Source organism: Vanessa tameamea, chromosome 8 (genome assembly GCF_037043105.1).
Source record: "Vanessa tameamea isolate UH-Manoa-2023 chromosome 8, ilVanTame1 primary haplotype, whole genome shotgun sequence".
NCBI classification, from domain to species: Eukaryota; Metazoa; Arthropoda; class Insecta; order Lepidoptera; family Nymphalidae; genus Vanessa; species Vanessa tameamea.
This window is the reverse complement of record NC_087316.1, coordinates 4,480,134-4,500,515: the sequence shown is the minus strand read 5'-3', so window position 1 is coordinate 4,500,515 and position 20,382 is coordinate 4,480,134. Positions and strand designations below refer to the sequence as shown.

Sequence of the window (20,382 nt, the reverse complement as noted above, 5' to 3'; positions counted from 1 at the left end):
TGCACCAACGAATTTACGTACTTTCCAAGGGCCGGGATTTTTTTAACAGAAAAACCTAACAATCTTTTTTGAATTGGGTTTGAATCCAGAACTTGATATCTCGAACCCTATAGCCAGCCACTTGACTAACAAGACGGTCGCACAAAAACCTATGTTAAACCTTTGAGTTATTTTCATAATCTGTGTTATTATCAGTTTCAGTAATCAATTTAATGAAAAAGTTTAAATCATTTACTTTCATTGTCCTAAGCTTCAATAGATAACTTTGAAAAAAAAATCGGGCGATATATTATTTAAAATTGTTAGTGAATATGAAAATAAACATGTACTTTGAAGAAAATATATTTAATAAAAATGTAGTTGCAAAAAAATAAAGTTAGGATTCATACAAGAAAAAATGTTCTTGAAAGTCCAAACCTAAATGATTTTCTACAATTTGGTACTTTGCGCGTAAATAAATAAATTCAGGTTATAATACTAATTTTCAAGCCCAAATAATTAATATTTAATGAAACATTATGCAAAGAAACAAAATAAATTCTTAAGTGTTAATTTAAATGTTTATATGTTAAAAATTAAATTTCTTTAAACACATTTGCTGCCAGTGGCAATAACTTATGCATTTTTAATATCATATAATTTTAAACGTGTTGTTAAAATGTGCTTTTTTATTAAGATATTTTTATACATTCGATTGGAGCGTACGTTGCACGATTTTCTAATTTGTTTATTGTAGTATTATTTCTTGTAATTTTTACCATTCAAATTTGTATTTCTTATAATGCTCCATTCACATTTTGCTATACCCAATTGAGTACTCTATTTTTATTAATATTGTACCATTAATCAATTTTTATTTAATCGAATACGTTCCTTTATTTCCAATACAAATTTTGCAAATATCTGGGTCTATCATTACACGCAACTGACTTTGATAGAAGCAGTTTGAAGTTTATCTTCAAAAGTTAAGTAATGATATAAATTATTTTGAATTTGAAATAAGTACCTGTATTTTGACCACTGGACAAAAGCAGTTATTGAAATAAATAAAATTTAGATTGAAATATTTTTGTATTGAATATGGAAGACGTAGATTCTCGTTCTAGAAAAAGGAAAATAAAAGATGTTGATGATGAAAATCAAAAACCTAGTATAAAAAAGAGAATAACTACTAAAGCAAGTAGTAAAAAACTCGTCACAATTAAGGAATTGTTAAGTGACAATAGTGAAGATGACAAGCCTAAGAAGAAAGTCATTAAAAAGCAAATAAAAAAAGACATTAATGATGATAAGCCCAAGAGAAAAATAATAAAAAAACAAAGTAAAAAAGAATTAGACGTAAATGATGACACTGATAACGATATTAATCTTAATAGAGAAATTCCATATGAAGAATGCAATAGCTTATTCAATGATGCTGAAATGCTATCAAATTTTGAAAAAATTACTCCAGTCTTAGCTCAAAAATTTATTTCGTTAATAAATGAAGGTTGCACACTACCATTTATCGCTAGATATAGAAAGGAAACTGTCGATCATCTTATGCCAGATCGGTAATGACTGCATTGTTTTTTTTTTAGGTTTTAATTCACTACTCTCTATACTATTACTCAAGATCTTTTTTAAAACAATTTGATTCATTATATTCTCCTGAATATTTTACACTTTCCACTAGATCTGCTAAAACAAAATATTGTCACACATTTTCTTTAAACTAGATACTATTAAATAAATATGTAGACTATATTTTATTTACAAGTTATAGTTGAAAAATAAAATAAATTTTTAGAATAAAAAAATAAAGAGCTTATAAACATAAATTAATAAATCAGCTTGTATATTAAAATTATTTGTTAATACAAATATGTTGAATTGATTTGTTACATTTCCCTTATGTAAAAGACTAGTATTTATTTAAATAACAATAATTGTTCTCATAAAATCATATTTTAAACCCTTTAGTTAATACATACTTATTGTGTTTGAAATTTACTATATACAGTTTGTTTTCACAAAATAAATAAATATTTACTAATAAATCTATGAACTAAAAATCTGTCAACTCTTATTACTTGCCTGTTAAATTTAAACAAGTACTTTTATATTTTAAGATTTATTTCTATGTATGTCCTCTTTATTATTAATTTCAGACTTCAAGATATTTATGAAAGTTATCAAAATGTGCTACAATTTAAAAAGAAAGTGAAATCTGTTTTGGAAACATTAAGAAAATCTAAGAAACTGACACCAGAGATCGAACAAAGCATATTAAAAACAAAAAATCTATCTGAACTAGATTTAGTAGTGAGTAAATACACATAACATTTTTAAAAAAAATTGGCATTATTATTATAACTAATAATAATTTTATATATTTTGTTTTCAGTATGGACCCTTAAAATCACATTCTGTGTCCTTAGCAGAAAGGGCCCGCAATTTAGGCTTAGAAAAATATGCAGTGAGGGCTTTGAATGATGAATATATTGATTTGAATTCACTTTGTGATGGTTCAGAGGAACTATCAAGTGTCGATAAAATAGAAACTCATATAATGCACATTGTAGCAGATATCATGTATAAGGATGCAAGAGTTCTTCAACAAATGAGGACATTGTAAGTCACATGTAATAATGCTATATTAGTGGTATATAGTATATGTATTTACATATCCTTTTTATGTAATTCATAATGAGATGAAATTTGTTTGTTTGTATGTAGGGGGTAACCTCCAGAACTATTTTCACTGGTTTCTACCAGCTAGATTATTTTGAGTGCTATAGGGTACTGTATACATACATCGTTCCGAATCGCTCCAAACCGTCCAATAAAAATGCAAATATCAAAATAAAAAAAAACACTTATTTTCGTTTATTAAATAAAACTATAATTTAAATAGGAAAGAAGAAACTAGATTTACTCTACAAAGTAGTCGAACGAAGAGTTCTACTAAGGAAAAGCAAGAAGGTGATAACAAAAAGCTTGATAATAGATCAGATCCAGAAACATACAAATTATATTTTGATTGGAAGTGTCCCGTTGCATTCGTAAAATGTTACCAGACATTGGCTGTTAACAGAGGTGAGGAAGAAAAAATACTCTCTGTGAAAGTTATTATACCTGATTGGTTTTACAATAGACTTGAAAGGTAAGTTTTAGTCAAATATTCTATTAGTCTTTTAGCTATGTAGGTTTTGTTTGGTTTTACCTTTTAATATTTATGTACATAAGAATTATTTGCATTATGGCCTTAAGTATATAAAAATTTAAAATATCTACTGGACAATGGTGGTACCGGTGCATCTATTTTCTTGCATCATAAGTCCAATCCTCTGTATGAAATTTTCCAACATTTTCTCAGGCGTTTAATATTGTTTCTATGATATTAGGGACCAGAGCTCATTATTATAATATATAAAAGTTCAGATTTTTTTCTTAAATCAACGAAAATCGGTTGCCATCCAGAGCTTTGACATCTGTAGCAATCTAGCCTAATCATTAAGTAGAGAGTATTTACTTTATACAATAATAAAAAAAATAATCAATTGAAGGTTTTGTCAAACTCTGTGGAGAAGTAATCATTGGGTGAATAAGGGACTTGGCGACGCATATAATCGTCTAATAAAACCATGGCTCTCTAGACAAGTGCGATCAGAACTAACGAATGCGGCACAAAAAGAAGCCGTCAAAACATTCTCAGCTAATTTGGAAAAATATCTTTTAACAGAACCGATAAAGAATAGAAATATAGCAGGATTAGATCCAGGGTTCAAGGCTGGCTGCAAAGTAAGTTTGGCGTTTTGCTTGACATAAAAAAAGCTCATTGCTTGAAAATTTGGCCATTTGGTTCAAACATTAAGTGTCTTGTTGGCTTCTTATGAAAAACACCGACACTAAACTGCCTAAATGGAGGAAATAACAATGTTATATTTTAAGGTTGGAATCATAGACAATACGGGAATGAAATTAGAAGCTTGTAACATATACCCAAATTTTCATTGCAATAATAACGATCCAGCTGTTAACCAGTTAAGAAATCTTCTTAAAAAGCATAGGTATTGTAATAATTTTGAAATAAATTAAAAATAACATTTACATTGTGCTTATAAAAGTGAATAGCTTGTACATATATTGAGTAAATATATTCCCTGTTTAAGTTCATCATATTAACAATTCTTGGTTTTCGAACTTTAACTACAGCCTTCTTAAGTGCTGATAACTTAATTCTGTTTTCAAACATTTTTTTACGATTTATTTATTTAAATTAATAATATTTAATATAATCTATTTGTTAAAATTATCATTATATAGTTTTTCGATACTACTTATGTCGTATGCTTATGGTACAATGCCTAAATCCTAGGCTAGTGTCAACAACAACTATAAAGTTTCAACTTTTATTTACGACCACTATAAGGATATTTTTGTATACTTTTTTTTTATTTTATATTTTTTTACCCGACCCGAATTCGTCTGGGTAAAACTATGTTGTTTATTTCCTGATCGTAGCACCGCCTACCGTACCTAAACAATTCAGAGGCCCACACAAATTCACATAAAAATTTCATCGAAACTGGTCCAACCGCTTAGGAGATTGTTTAAATACACTCGTACATGTTTTTCAGAGTAGAATTAATCGGTCTAGGCAATGGTACAGCATGTCGTGAAACCGAATCTTGGCTGAAAAAACATTACATATCTGATGAAATACCAGTAATTATTGTGCCTGAACAGGGTGCGTCCATTTACTCTATCAGCAAGGAGGCGCAGAAGGTATATTTCGTTTTTAGATTATTTATCTATATAAATAAGTAATATTTAATTATGTCTATTCTCAACGATTGGCGATTGGCGACAGCGATTGTCGATGTCGTTTTTAGAAAAGTCTAAGATTTATGATATAATATGCATACTATTAGGTGATCAACTTTTGGCATATTTAATTGATTGACGTAGCAAAGTTCGAAATATACTTTTAAAACATTAATGTACAGATTTGGATCACTCATTGCTCAAATTAGATTTTTCTCTACCGAAATTTACTTTTTACACAATTTACAATATGAAACTGAAGAAAAATTAAATGGATAAGTAATTGTACGAAAACGGATTCAGATAGATTTTTCGTAAAATATGTTAGAATTGATGAGACAAAAGTTTAATATAAATATTTTATTCAAGGAACACCCAAACATGGATCCAAATTTGATATCAGCTTTATCAATCGCAAGGAGAGTATTGGATCCTTTGGGAGAACTGATAAAGGTATTTGGATATGATCCCAAATTGCAATTAAACTATATTTAGAAAAGTATTTGAAGAAATTTAATATTTTCAGGTTGAACCTAAGAATTTAGGCGTCGGACTTTACCAGCATGACATTCCTCCAAAAATGCTGGAAAGTGTTTTGGATGCAACCGTGGAAAAGGTTGTTAGTTTAGTTGGAGTGGATATTAACACAGCGTCACAAGCAATGTTAAGGTATAAAGTTAATATTATAAAAAAACGCTTCAACGTCGGTAACACTAGTAAAACTTTCTTGAATAAGAAACCTTTAATGACAACGTACACAAATATTACTCAAAATGAATTGTAATTATATTTAAAAAAATATTATATGATATCCTAAATTTTTAGACGGATTTCTGGATTAAATGAAAGCCGAGCGAAGAAGATAATATCGTACCGTCAAGACAATGGCAGTTTTAAAATGAGAGCGGAGATTTTGAAAGTCAGCGGAATCGGAAAAATAACTTACCAACAATGCGCGGGTTTTTTGAAAGTATTGGGAGGCTCGGAACCTTTGGATTCAACAATTGTACATCCAGAAAGTTACACTGTTGCGAAGTTGTAAGATATTTTAATTATTTATTATGTTTTAATTTTATTGTTTGAATGTCGATATAATCAGGGGTAGAGTGGGGTAATTAGGAATCTTCCAATGAACGATGTAACCAACCCTGTTAATATTACTTACAATGAAAATGTCTATGGGTGGTGACCACTTACAATCAGTTGGCTGCCAATCCGCCTACAAATAAAAATAAAAAAAAAACAGTAAGTCTGTAATTTTGTATTTTTTTCAAGATTCGCTAAAAAAATAGGTGTTAATATTAAGGATCTAACAAAACCTCGATTCCCCGAAGAAGTTGACAGAAAAGTAGCAACAATAGACCATGTATCAATGAGCAAGGACTTGAACACTGATATCAGCACTCTCGAGTTAATAGTAAATGCTTTCAAGCAAAAAACATATGAAGACAACATGATAACATTCTGCAGACCTGTTTACTCACTATCCGTTCAAGCTCCCGACCAATTGAAGAAGGGCACAAGTCTCACAGGTAACACATTTTTCCAAAACGAACCTTGGGAGGTGTGGAATTGGTTATAATACTCAAAATTTGTAGACTATTAGAACTCTGATCCAAAATCAAGTTCTAACAGTTATTTAGTTAATATTTACACTATAGGAATACTAATTATTTTTACTACAGATTCCAGCGGCATAGACGCTACTCTAACATCTCTAATCAGAGATGCTATATATTTTTTATTTTAATTTATATTCCTAATAAAAATAAATAAACAACTTTGACCTTGAATTGATATGACATCATTGTTCGAGTTCAAAATAATCTGTGGTATTCACTATGGATTGTTGAATAATGTCGTTTCGAATGTCGGCGATGTGTGGGAGAGTGTTTTTTTTATAGACAAAAAGATATTAAACAGGTAATTTCAGTAGTTCGGGATGGCAAAATAAAATTGTGTTTTACAATGATGCTCCAATCTCTCTATATTTCTTTACAATCCCTCACATTCATCCAATTGTTTTCCTTATGACAGCTCAATCATTTTTAAAATAAGAAATAGTGCTACATGCCAGTATTAAATGTTATTCCATATAAAATAATATTAACTAAAGTTGTACAAATTATAGATCAATTAATTACAATAATGATTGTATATATTTATAATATGTGATATTATTAATGATATAATTAATTATGGCATCCTATGACGTAGCACCGTATTAGAGGCTAGGGCTAGTCTCTAACACAAGAACTGTTTGTAGTAATTGTATGTATGTAAATCTTTTTTCCCCTGCCATTGGAATCTAGTGTAAAGTTTATTTTTAAGTGTAATATTTTTGTAGGTGTTGTTCGTAATGTAGTGCCATTTGGATGTTTCGTTGACTGTGGCGTTGGAGACAATGGACTCATACACACGAGCAAGATGGGTAACGCAACATTGAAACTAGGAGATAGAGTTGCTGTTACAGTTATTGCAACTCCCAAACCAAAGAAGCTACAACTAAAACTTGACAACATTCTTGACTGATATATTTATTTTGCCTATTTTTTCCGATAAGATCTGTTTTTTTTTTTTTAATAAATGCTAATTCAATGAAATTACTTTTGTTTTTGTTATATTTAATTTAAATTCTATTAACAATAAACTATAAATAATAATTATTCTGCTTCCAAAATTGACAACCCTTGTTTTGTTTTGAGGTTGTAAACGTGAAATACGGCCTTATTGACAACAGCATCGCATATTCCTGACGTTACTCTAGAGAAAGCAAAAATGCCTTAAATTAATTTCAAAGTTATATTTTTGGATACAATATTTTGTGGTTGTGAATAACCCACCGTCTACTTAGCTTCTTCGCATCATGTTTCGTAACTTTGAGTAATTGGTCGTAGGTCGGTATACTTTCCTTGGCATAAAACTCAATATGAGCTTTAAACATCTTACTGTGCAGTGCGTCCCTGAAATATTTAGCCAAATATCTTAAATTTCTTGCACAGGATGTTATGGAATTATACAGACTTTTTGGTAAAACTACCACAATATTCCATCAAGGATTTTTATGATATCCCCCGTTGCGATGTTGGTAGCCGTCGAATTCTCTGAATGATCTCCATAATTGCTCAAGTCAGTTGATAGCAAGTCATATGGCGGAGGCTGGGGAGAATTAGTCACTGGATTAGATGCGCGATACGCGAATTGTTATTTGTACAACTCTACTTCTACCATTCGATAAAAGTTTAATTTCCTTAAAAGGTTTTCTAATTCTTGACAAAGGCCATTTTATAAGCAGTCCTATAAGAAGTAATTGCGGTGCTTATACATATTCGTAACATGTTTACTAGCAAAGTGAGGTTAAAAGTGGATAAGACGACTCGAGGTGGCACCAGGAAATCTTCAGCAGCGGCCTGGATTTAATTTGGCGTTTTCATTCAAGTACGTTTAGTTCATACGTAATGAAAGTAATTGTCGGAAAAGAGTAACTATTGACTTCCTTGTCGGTTCTTCTCGGTAGAATCTCCATTTCGAGGCGGTGGTTCAAATTTACAAAATCATGTAAAATAATGATTTAAAATAAATTTTGATATGATATTTTGGCCTGATCTTTTACTATACCAAGTTAAGAAATGTTTGAGTGCATGAACACGTTTTGCTCTATAAATATCTCTAGTATAGTTGATAAGTTTATTATAAAATCCATCTAGTATATATAGTTGTATCCTTAACTATTTTTATAAATTAATCCTGAAATTTGGCACCTGCTCCCACATTTGTTTTAACTTCATTCTTGGAAATCCATCTCGTTGACCCTGTGAAGAAATCGATATAGTCATAGCCAGGTATGAGGCTTTGGGCTTCTTGATATCGAGTACATAAGGTGGACAGTCATTTATTCCCTGTAATGCATCAATTAACTCATATAAATGCACAGCATAAATAATATTTTTGTGATTTTATGTTCAAATATATAAATATTTTTTTTGCTATATAAATATTAATCTTGTATTTTTTTGGGCATGCAATAAATCAAAATCAATATTTTTGACCGCTAAACCGCTAAGATCTCTATCGATTTCCTTTTTTTTTTCAGCATCTTCCACTTTTACTATATTTTTTTTAATAAACAAGGTTTTACGGGATTAGAAAGTCCTTCCTCGGTCAAAATAAATTCTCGACTGCATTTGTCTATTTTATTCCTCCTCAGTATCTCGTTCATTTGGTACTGCTTGCGCTTAGTCAAATCTAAAATTTCGCATGAAATTGTCGTCCTAAAAAAAAAAAAAACATTTTGATAGAATTGGATATGCCTTGTAGTTTCATTAAATTAAAAATGGATTCTCTTACGTAAATGTTGCCGGTTCTTGTAGAGAATAGGCGGTAACTGTTATCCACTCTGAACTTTTAGGCTGGATAACACCCCACCATGGCGTCATTACAATGTTGACAACATTTGCAATACGTTCACTATATAAAATATTGTACTGTAACTTATAATTATCATATTTCAACTAAAACATACCTGATGCACTTCGTTACGTTACGTTGTGATTAAATCATGTAATGATTATTTAAAATATATACATTAATTTGTAGGGATATTTCAACTAACATTTATCATTTATATAAAATAATGTTATAGCTATATAAAAAAACTTACGGCAACCAAATAAATCTCATAGTATTTTCTGTATCGTTGTTAATAGCTATAATGTCCCTTGAAAGTGAGTGCGTGGGCATTATTGGTATGGTAAGATGGTCTTTGGAAAGGGAGACCTAAAATGTAATGATATGATATATTTTGTTTTTGAATATATTTCAATCTTTTATCTGTAACACTTACACTTAAAATGACATATAATTCGAGTTTTAAAACGTATCTATGTCAGAGGCATGTGTGATGCATGTTCCTTGCTCGCGCTGCGGACAGTTCCGCGAAGCGCACATACGTGGGTGGGCGAATCCGTATATATTAGGATGCGATTACTTGCCTTTGAATCAGTGGCTGGATTTATTTAGAGGTACCTCATTGTGGTTTAAAAAACTCCAAAAGGAAACGGGTTCTACATTTCCCTTTTTTGCATTGGAACTCAAAAAGGCTATTTATGCTGCTTTGAATTTATCGACTTTTGGTTGATCTAAAAGGCTTACACGTAAATCTTAAGGGATCAATGATACGCTTCCATCAGCGCGGTAGCGCAAGATGGCGCTGTGTTGTGGCTAGTAAAATTAGGAGCCGTGAAAATCAGAGATAAAAATGTTATTTAAATAACTGTTCAACATTTAAAGTATTTGTTCGTATTAGCTTTAGTTTTAAACAAATTAGGGAAATGCCTCTTAATATAATTAATACTATTACTTAAATCGTAGATATATTTCAACATAAGGATTACGCTTTTACTTACAACATTGTGTCTGTAGGTAGACCGGATATTTTTTTCCACATATAATGGTATGTCAAGCCTCGTTTCAATACAATTAGGTAAACCACCCTGTCCTTTGACCAGAATTTTCACTGTATCGTATCCAAATGAACAATAGAAAATTACCTAAAGAGAGAAATATACATTTTTGTCATAAAAAAAATAATCTTCTACTCTTTAGTACCTATCTACATTTGAATTAAAGATGCGTTAATTAATTTAAAAACTTTAGTTTGTTATTATGCGATTGCGTCAAATATACAACTTAGAAAAATGTAGTAAGTGCAAAATATGTTTTAAAAACTAGTTCAGTTTACTGCTGATTTATTATTTTTAATATCCAAAGATATTTGCTAACTTCATAATCGACCATTTCCGTTGGCATGAAAGCAAAGGGTACTGCCAATTTATCCATTGGTGGAACTTCCGCGAAGTATTGTAGACTACGTATAACTGGGTCTGACGTAACTGAGTTCCCTCGTAAAAGACGCCATGTTGTAAAAACTTCGGTTGGGTTATAGAGCCATGCGATCTAAAATTTTTTTTTTTTTCAACGAATTGTAAAAGAAGGAATTTATTAAATATTTTCCGCTAAGAAGTCAATGAAACCATTTTACCACCATATTTTAATACTATGTAAAAAACTATTTATTTATAAATTTAATTTATTAAAGTTAAAAATAATCCTACCCGAATTACGGGGTCCAAGTTGTTAATGGGAACTCTTCCACAATCCAAAACGGTTAAATAATCGTCCACAATGGTCTGTCTTCGTAAAGCAATAAGAATACCTTTTGAATTCATTAGTGCGTTTACATGAATAAAAATATTTAAAGTTCTTTGGTTAGGCAAAGTTAATACAAAACAGAGTATGTTTCGTCCTTTGAGTGTGTATTGAAATCTCATATGTAATAACACAGGATTGTTAGGCTGAAATAATATTAACAAAATATACTTCTTAAAGACCATGTGCAAATCGCCTATATTTTTTTAAAATAATATATATGATTTTTTATTTCAAAACTAGTTAGGTAATTTGATTCGGTCAAATATATTTGAACCATGTATAAAATATAATGGGCATCAAATTTCCAAAAAATATTATGACAAAGCTACACTAGATATTTTCATCGCACTAAGTCAATGTGATACAGTTACGTTGGTTTAAATATTAGAAACAAATGTATAGTATAATAGATAAACTCATAGTTATTTAATTAAAGTTAATACCGCAACGATTCCATTCATAGGAAATAATTCAACCAAAGGTCTATGAACACACGTGTGTCTCATCTCATACGTTGATATACCAACTGGAACTTCAACCATTTCGCAATCGCATATTTTTTCCCTACGAAAGCGGAATGGCACAGGTACTGAATATATGCAACTCAAAACGAACGCAAATTCAACCTCTTCAGATCGTACACAAAGGTCAGGAGCATGCAGACTAATATTCAATGGTTTATTGGGACGACATTCTCGAAGACCTTTGTTCAGTCTGAAAAAAATCCGCAGATATACGGAAACTATAAAGTTATTATTAAGAAAATTTCGACTTCTAATAAGCTGTCCAGCAACTTTACAACAGGAACTCTTTTACCAACTTTACAGGAGAAAATATAGGCTGTACGCAATCATAGGTTTGTGCATACACATAAAAATGTATGCGTGTGTAACTGTCAACTGTGAGCTTGTTAGAATTTCGTAACAGAAAAACCCAACAACTTCTTTAAGGACAGGATTGAATATGCCATGATGACGAGCCATGTAGTTAAATAATATAAGCTGAGCTAATATACAAGTTTCTTTTTTAACAAATGATTTTATAATCAATATATAAGAGATAAGTAAGCTATACGAACTCTTCTACGTTAACTATGTTCCCGACGCAGTGGTTACTCAGAACAATAGGGCACTTAATTGATATTGTACGTTTAATCTGAAAATAAAATTGTGAATTTATCGTGCTAATATTAAAAAGGTGAAATGGGAGTTTGTATATTGTTAACGCTATCAAGTCCAAAGGCCGATAGAAACCAAAAGAAATATGAAATAACCTTTCAAGTTATAATTACTTTCTGTAAACTTTTCTTTTAAAGATGTCAGATTTCGATTGGGTTTTCCTTTAACAATATTAACTTTTGTAATATTTCTCATTTATTAGTAAATTAGATTAGAATTAATTATATTACAAGAGTTTAAATGATTTATTATGTAGATAATCCTCTTTTTTATTCCTACAAACTTTCGTGCAGCCACTTTTGACAAACTTCAAAATGGCCAACTTAGGTCTTGTATATATAAAAACCATAAATTGTAAGCAACGTTTCTGACGTGGTTTTGAAGATAATTAGTGCAGTGGTTGGATTTGGGTCCGTCATCTTATAAGCTTTTATAATTGCATTTTTTCAAGATTAATTTGGACCTTACTTTGATAGTTGGGTATATTCCATCATACCAAACGGTGCAAATATTTTTATCTATTGGTTGTATCTCTTCCACTTCCTCATATTCTGTACGAAACAGAACGGTGTATTTGATATTTATTTGTCTAGAACCGGCCCGGTCTGCTGTTACCGTCAGTGTTACTTCGCAGTGATTTGATGGTTTCAGACTATTCTGCAACAATAAGTTGCATTTATTGGATAAATTAGTAGATTTAAGTAAATATTTAAAGCAGTGATAATATGATAATTGATAATCTTGGATCAAATCATTATAAATATATCTGTTAATAGCTTTTTCATAGCACACACACTATTTCAATGGAATAAGTCTTGCTTGTCTTTTTATTTTCTATTTGAAAGATAGACGTACACTGGTAAGAGTTTACTGACATATGTTATTTACCTCGTACCTGCATTGGCTGACTCTTTCGAGGATAAATAAGACTGAATATGTTAAATAATACACAAAATAACTGATTTTCATTTTTACTCAAAGACAAAATTAATTAGTATTCATTCTATTATTACAATATTACTCACAATCGAAGACTCCATTTCAAATTTATCTCCTTTGAAATCATCGCCCATACCGTCTATGGTGTGATACAATTTCGACGTAAAATAGCACGATCCATAGTTATATAACGTGACATTAAACGTCACGTTTTCTCCAACCAACGCATCGTGAATATTCAAAGTCTTTGGTAATACCTAAAGTTGATAAAATAATGTAGCAATTTCGATATTGTTATCGACAAAAATGCTCAAAATAAGAAATATGCAATGAGAGTACTCTTAAATCCGGTAGCTCCGAAAATCCATTTATTTGAACAAATACTTCAGTTGGCTCACCTATTGGTCTGGAAACATGTTATTGTTATTTGTTTGTGCTAAACATAGTAAATCATAAATCTATAAAAGCCAATGCCCTTTTAGAAAATAACGAGTAGGTATGCATTTATTTAGTTTTATTTTTCAATATAGTGTCAAATTAGTTGAATATGAACAGCGAATTGGTGTAATTTATCCTTAACTGGTATATTTCTTATACATAAATGACTTTTTTCTCGTAGTAGTGGTATAACCTTCTCAAATACATATAGATGAGTTATTTCATCATTAATTGCACGAATACAACCGAATACATAGGTACGAAAAGCGTTTTTCCGATAAACTGGAGTTTTTTTTATTACAATCAAACAAGTTAAATTTTTATTTGCTGTGTTCGTGCTCTCGGGGTTCGCTTGATGACGCAATGCATCGCACCCGTGCTTTCCTGAATAAACATTGTGTCTCAACCACAAATATGGTGTTAGAGACTAGCCCTAGCCTCCAATACGGTAATACGTCATAGGATGTCATAATTAATTATATCAAATTATTATTACATATTATAAATATATACAATTATTATTGTAATTAATTGATCAATAATTTGTACAACTTTAATTAATATTATTTTATATGGAATAACATTTAATACTGGCATGTAACACTATTTCTTATTTTTAAAATGATTGAGCTGTCATAAGAAAACAATTGGATGATTGTGAGGGATTGCAAAGAAATAGTTGGTGTGATCGGCCGCAACCTGCGCCTTGCGTCTCGTGCCCCTCAAATGTTTTTCTTTTTTTTTTTTTTCAAGTTGATACTGTCATTGCGTGGCTACAAGGGAGACAGCTGAAAATCAGCAGAGGGATAAAAATCCCTCATAGCCTGAGCTGTCTCCTTTTGACTGCACACAAGTGTCATATTAATTATATTTAATTATTTTTTCTTTATTATTATATTGTTTTTATATCCATTTTTGTATATATATATTTTTTTTCTTTATATGTGTGTATGTCAATAAATGTTTTTTCTTTCTTTCTTTCTTCTTTCTTTCTTTCAAATATAGAGAGATTGGACATCACTGTAAAACATAATTTTATTTTGCCATCCCGAACTACTGAAATTACAATGGGTTTACAAAGTGATATCGGTACGCTTATGAGCTGAACCAGGTGAAGTTCTGCCTTAGACAGTATGATGTACATGCAACATTGTACTTACTTGCCGTTGATCAGACAGACAAAGCTACACGTCACAGTTGTTTTGTACACTTTGTTCGGTTCTTTGGGGAAGAACCACCAATGGTAGCGAACTATTTCTTTAGGTAATAACACTAAAGATCCACAGTTATCAGCTCCCAACCATGAAACGTTGTTTAGAATCCGCATACTTTTCGTCAAAATGAAAATATAATTTAATTAGTTCATTCCATCCTAAAGGTATATAGTATACAAGATACCTTCATTTTAAAACCTCAATCTATATTTTACAAAATATTATCCAAAAAAATCAGGCTTAACGATACAGATACCCATCATTTAGTTGTTTACATCAATATTGGATGAAATTGTCGTAATTAAAAATTTATAAAACGAAATAGTATACAAATAAATACAAACTGTATTTCCATCCTAGTAAGGTTATGTAGGTATGCAGTACAATAGTTAGTGCAGCCAGTTATTGTCGGTTGAAACTCATACATTGCGTGTGTATCTGGATTGTATCCGTGAGACATCATCTCAACTTGACTTATTTCCGCACTAGCGAAAAAGCATATACGAGCCTGTTTGTAACGGGAAATTTTATTAGTCCATTAAAGTTACTATTGCCACTATTTATAAAAATTATAAAAATTTAATATACAAACTTAAATATTCAACAAAAATTAATTTACTTACTTTTTGATTTCTGTTTATAATGAGGTCCCAATTTTCGCAGTATTCACCAAACAACAGTGGCTCAAAAGCTACCGTAAGTATTTGCCAACCACGTCCTGTTACGATCCCACACATAGGCATTACGACAAAATTCCTATAACACGTCACTTGAATCGTAACTGGTTTTATAAAATATATAAAAAAATATATTCATGTAATTGTAGTGCACTAACGTTTTTGGTGGCGTTACTAATTTGAAGTGCATGGGTATATCCAATTTATTCGATAGTAAAAAATTGCTAAAAGCCGTTCGAGAAGGAACTGTGGGAGGTAGAGTTATCTAGAAATATTAAAAAGTGCTTTTAACTTACGAACAAAACATATTAATATCATCGAAATAAAGACTAATTATTAATTGACCTCAGTTACTGTCAAGGGCGTTTGAATGCACCTTTATATTGTGCTGAAAAAGTGGATCGGCGAATGGAAACTGGTTATTTTGCTCTCCTGTAAACTTGTACTCAATTTATGGTAGTAATTAACTACTCAAAGTGGATAACCACTTAATTATAAAATTACGATTACAGATATATACCTATTCTAATAAAAACTTTATAGCGTATGAATACGCACACCCATTTCCCTCTGCAATAAATAATTTGACACCTAACAATTTTGATAATGGTACCTACTAGATTTGCTCTCACGGTTCCATAAAAACAATCTGATATTTACTGATATTTCATAAAAAAAACACGTATGGAGCTGAAGGATTTGAAGCAAATCCAGTCAGTTCTGTTGGTTTTATAAATGTATTACATTAACAGCCTGTAAATTTCCCACTGCTGAGCTAAGGTCTCCTCTCCCTTTGAGGAGAAGGCTTGGAGCATATTCCATCACGCTGCTCCAATGCGGGTTGTTGGATGCTAAATGTATAATATATTTATATCATAAGAACAAATTACAGTAGGAAACTACAACATGAAAGAAACCTCCAATCTTAAATCCTTGTCACTATTAACCAAAAGATAAATAAGTTGTCCTGTTCTCCAGTTAAACCGTAATTAAATATAATTTATAACGCTGCATTTCCTTTTAATGAGGATGATATTAATATGACCAAAGATTAAACCTATAACAAATACGATAAGCATCGTTTTCCTATAATTCATGAGACTAGATACTAAATCCAATACTCTTACACTATTGGCGAAAACATATCCCTTGACCTATAGTTTTCTCTTAAAACTGGAATACAATAATAGATACTAAGTATGCTCCAATAACATACTGACACTACCTCTGCTGGACAGTTCCATTCTGTACTCCATTCAGTACAAGGAGACCATGTGTTGCCCACACACGGTATTCTGAACAACGTATGTTTGATTTTAATTACATCTGAATTTTCTTCATTGTATATCTTGTACTGATAATCCCCACATAATAAATAGCTATAAACTTCGTTGTCAGCTTTTGGCCTAATAGAGAAACGATATAATAAAATAAAGTCAAGGAAACAAAAATAGCAATGTTTTTCGTATACCGAATATTTTTACCTGAATCTTACAGTAAACAATCTGGATTCATTAGGTGGAATCACAGTTGTAATGGGATCAATGAGGAAAACATTATCAGAATCTGTGGGCATGCAACTGGGATGAATTAACAATATCTATACTATAAAGTATAGGCTATTTATTTCCATAAAAAAAAAATGTGAAAAAAAGCACTATGACTTGTGCGCACTATCTGCCTATTATAAATCCGAAGTAAGATTTGGATTGAACTAACTCTTCATTACAACCTTAAGCGCACCAAGGTTTTTATATTTTATTTATTTATGCTGACTGGGAAATGGGCCACCTAATGGCAAGTGGTCATCATTGCCCGTAAATATTGATACCTACTGTAAGAAACATTAATCACTACTCATTTTTTTTAATCTCCTTGAACCCGAACAAGACAATAGAAAGTACCCTATCGTTGTTTGCCGATAGAATATTCATGATGGTTCCTACCCAGACGAGCTTGCACAAAGCCCTACATCCAAGTTAGTTTTATAAGTATTGTTTGAAATGTATTGAAAAAAAAAATACGTTGCAGGTATTAACATGCTCTACGACATTACCTTTTTCAAGATGGCGCATAATTAAATTCTTCAAAAATATTGACGAACAAATACATATCCGTATTATAGGATTTTTAGATTAGATTTAGATTAGATTTTTTGATAAAATTAATTTAACAAATTGGAAGAAGAAAGATAATTTGTATTTTTTTATTGTCTTTGCAGTCGTCTCACGCACACGAGCGTCACTTACACTAATGTATGCCGATAATTCGTGAGTAAATAGATTTATAACTATTCTAACTATTTATCACTAACCTGGAAGCCACTGTATACAACCGTCTTCCTGCTTATGATTAGTAACACACAATGTTTTTGATATATTTAAGGTCATGTCTTTAACACTTCCTGTACCAAAGTCGAAATATCTGTCAAAAACCGAAGCTGATGGTATGTAGCTTAAACGATTTAAGCTATTCTCCATTAAATGCGTTGATCGACTTTTTCGTTTCCAATACTTTTCGAAAATATGGTCTTGTATGTTATACTGTGGTGTACCGGCTAGTACTACAGATGCTATTACGCTTAAATATAAGGGTTCCTATAAAATAACGAACAAATAACTAAAAATATATACGAAAATGCATATTATACGGCCAAGAATTTCTACGTTACCTGGTTAAGAACCAAGCAAACTAACTCTGCTGTATAAAATCCAAGCGCTATACCAGAGAATGTGATAGTTGTGTTTATTTTTTCAAATGCGCGAATTACTCCACAGTTACCAGTTGAAATCTATAAATACAAGAACGGCGTCAAAATTGAATACTGGTAATATGAACCAGACAAACTAGTCTTGCTGTAACTAATCGGTCAAAATGGATTTTATTTAAAAACATTTTCTAATAAAGTTGTTCGGTTCCTCACTATTTGCACCTTTCATTTTAAATGCCACAACATGCAACAATAATTAAAATTAACGGAATTGAATTCGTTCTTTCTAATTTTGATTAATAAATAGCATAGATAAATTCTGAAAACCAAATTAGAAAACCCATGATGAACCCGTAGGCATTAAAATAGCAAAGCAAGTTAAGCACCAGGCATACTGTATGTTGTAAAAAAACAGACGAAAAGAGAGAAAACGAAGAGACTGTAAATATCGAACTGTATGGTTAAGGTCTGATTTTCTTCCATGGAGGTTTGGAGCATGTTCCATCTCGTTGCTTTAATGCTCATTAAAAATTAGTGTAACTTGCGAGGGTTTAAACCCGCAATTTTAGATTTCGATTAATGTCAGCTATATCGGCTGATGTTCTTTTAAACGAGGTCATCAAATTGACCTCCACGGGGTCGTGAAAGAGTCAGCGCTCCTCCGTAGTGATATTTCTTCTGGGTACATAGTAGATAGAATGGCGCGGTGATCTAGGTCTTATACCAAAATAACAGAACACTGTTGATATTTTGTATTACTTCCTTTTATTATTCTGATAACGTCAGCTTTAGAATGTATACAGAATAAAAAAATAATATATATAGATTTACAATGTTTTTCTAAAGACTTTTGCCGTCATACCCGAAACCAGACCCTCATGCCAGAATATAGTTTATCTGTTGACTTGACAGCAACGAGATACATAACGAGATTCATAGCGAGATTTACGGTACGTAATCAAAACCACAAGAAACGAAGAAAGTTTGTCATATGCTTTTATTATACCTGATTTCACTTGTTACTTAAAAAAATAGTATTTACTTGAAAAAATCCTTGCCCTCCAACAGGTAAGAGCCACTGGTAAGTAGCGTCAACAGAAGATTTATTAATAATATTTATAGTCTCTTGTATTTGCTTATTTACATTTTTCAATATTTTAAATACAAGTTGTTTTTTATTAAGATATACTCTAGGTCCTGGAAGGGTAAAATAGTTCATATACTAGTAACAAGGTAGATAAGTTTAGGAAATACATGTTTAATATGGCCATTAAGGACTTCTGAAAATTAAATTAAAATTGAAATGTAGAGTCTAATCAATACCAATTCATAACTCACCAAAGCATTTTCCTGTTATAGTTAATCTGCAAGTGTTTCCACCTGTGTCCTCTATTATATAATAATCAGTATATGATTGTCCGACAGTTTTGGGTTTAAAGACAATTTTTACCTCGGCCCAATCGAAAGGGCTTACAGGGTTCGAGGTAATGGAAACTTTAAAAACTTGGTCAATGCTATTGAGTATGTACATTAATGAAACGCGATAAGTTAAATTGTGCTGAAATATAAATTATTAACCTTTTATATGTTTTAGTTCACTTTGCCAATTTTAATATCCAACTCAAAATATGTACTTACATTCGAAACATTTTGGATAGATATGCTTTTTTCAGAAACAGTATCAATAGGAATATTATTAAAATGAACTGATTTATGATCAGACATACTTTCTGCTGAAAAGTTTTGCATTATATGTTGTTTAAAAGTGTTATTTTAATTAAATTCTTATTTTTCTATCAAATTGAACATGAACTTCCTACGAAAAATATTTGATGGTCAATCAAAGCAATTTTTTATCTCTTAATTATGACGTTTTTTTTATCGTCTTAGTTCAAAATATTTACGGACAGAACTATGCTTACGATAAAATATCTCATTTCAAAATAATATTTTTGGCCAAAATATTAATAATAGTATAAACAATTAATTTATTGGCACATAATAGTTATAAGTAACCAATGATCAATTTTCTTACCTCGAATACTTCACCTAAAATTCAATATTTGAGTACCTATCTAATTGAATCTAAACAATAAAATCATTATTCATAATAGTATAAATTGTAATATAGCTTAACTTATAAAAATTATACGATAGTATATTGATTTTATTACCTGCTATTTGTAAAATATGGCAACACCGTTCAA

General features: G+C 30.8%; 2 protein-coding genes across 2 annotated transcripts; one reads left to right on the top strand and one right to left on the bottom strand.

Moving 5' to 3' along the window:
- The first annotated feature begins 998 nt into the window (after positions 1–998).
- Positions 999–7,412, top strand: LOC113400119 (S1 RNA-binding domain-containing protein 1). The gene is made up of 12 exons (XM_026639559.2): positions 999–1,553; positions 2,151–2,304; positions 2,387–2,613; positions 2,897–3,145; positions 3,549–3,783; positions 3,934–4,052; positions 4,623–4,770; positions 5,179–5,262; positions 5,336–5,478; positions 5,635–5,847; positions 6,085–6,341; positions 7,157–7,412. Exons 1-12 carry the CDS (start codon positions 1,081–1,083, stop codon positions 7,339–7,341), a joined length of 2,487 nt encoding a protein of 828 aa, XP_026495344.2. The 5' UTR covers positions 999–1,080; the 3' UTR covers positions 7,342–7,412.
- A 60-nt stretch (positions 7,413–7,472) lies between these two features.
- On the bottom strand, positions 7,473–19,924 carry LOC113400123 (cilia- and flagella-associated protein 65-like). The gene is made up of 26 exons (XM_026639572.2): positions 19,814–19,924; positions 19,514–19,733; positions 19,218–19,372; positions 18,137–18,256; positions 17,780–18,062; positions 16,950–17,031; positions 16,691–16,871; positions 15,624–15,730; positions 15,412–15,544; positions 15,133–15,296; positions 14,735–14,902; positions 13,476–13,542; positions 13,223–13,393; positions 12,666–12,854; positions 12,098–12,174; positions 11,463–11,733; positions 10,923–11,162; positions 10,591–10,764; positions 10,215–10,358; positions 9,470–9,585; positions 9,157–9,276; positions 8,948–9,080; positions 8,571–8,708; positions 7,850–7,968; positions 7,653–7,772; positions 7,473–7,572 (listed from the first exon to the last, which is right to left on the bottom strand). Exons 1-26 carry the CDS (start codon positions 19,922–19,924, stop codon positions 7,473–7,475), a joined length of 3,903 nt encoding a protein of 1,300 aa, XP_026495357.2.
- Between the last annotated feature and the right edge of the window lie 458 nt (positions 19,925–20,382).

Excerpts from the sequence above, each read along its gene's own strand:
- LOC113400119 (XM_026639559.2), top strand. The coding sequence starts at position 1,081 with ATGGAAGACGTAGATTCTCGTTCTAGAAAAAGGAAAATAAAAGATGTT. Across the intron at positions 2,305-2,386 it reads TATCTGAACTAGATTTAGTA|TATGGACCCTTAAAATCACA; the intron begins GTGAGTAAATAC and ends TTTTGTTTTCAG. Across the intron at positions 4,771-5,178 it reads TCAGCAAGGAGGCGCAGAAG|GAACACCCAAACATGGATCC; the intron begins GTATATTTCGTT and ends ATTTTATTCAAG.
- LOC113400123 (XM_026639572.2), bottom strand. The coding sequence starts at position 19,924 with ATGCAAAACTTTTCAGCAGAAAGTATGTCTGATCATAAATCAGTTCAT. Across the intron at positions 11,163-11,462 it reads CTATGAATGGAATCGTTGCG|CCTAACAATCCTGTGTTATT; the intron begins GTATTAACTTTA and ends ATATTATTTCAG. Across the intron at positions 9,277-9,469 it reads ATGAGATTTATTTGGTTGCC|TGAACGTATTGCAAATGTTG; the intron begins GTAAGTTTTTTT and ends TATTTTATATAG.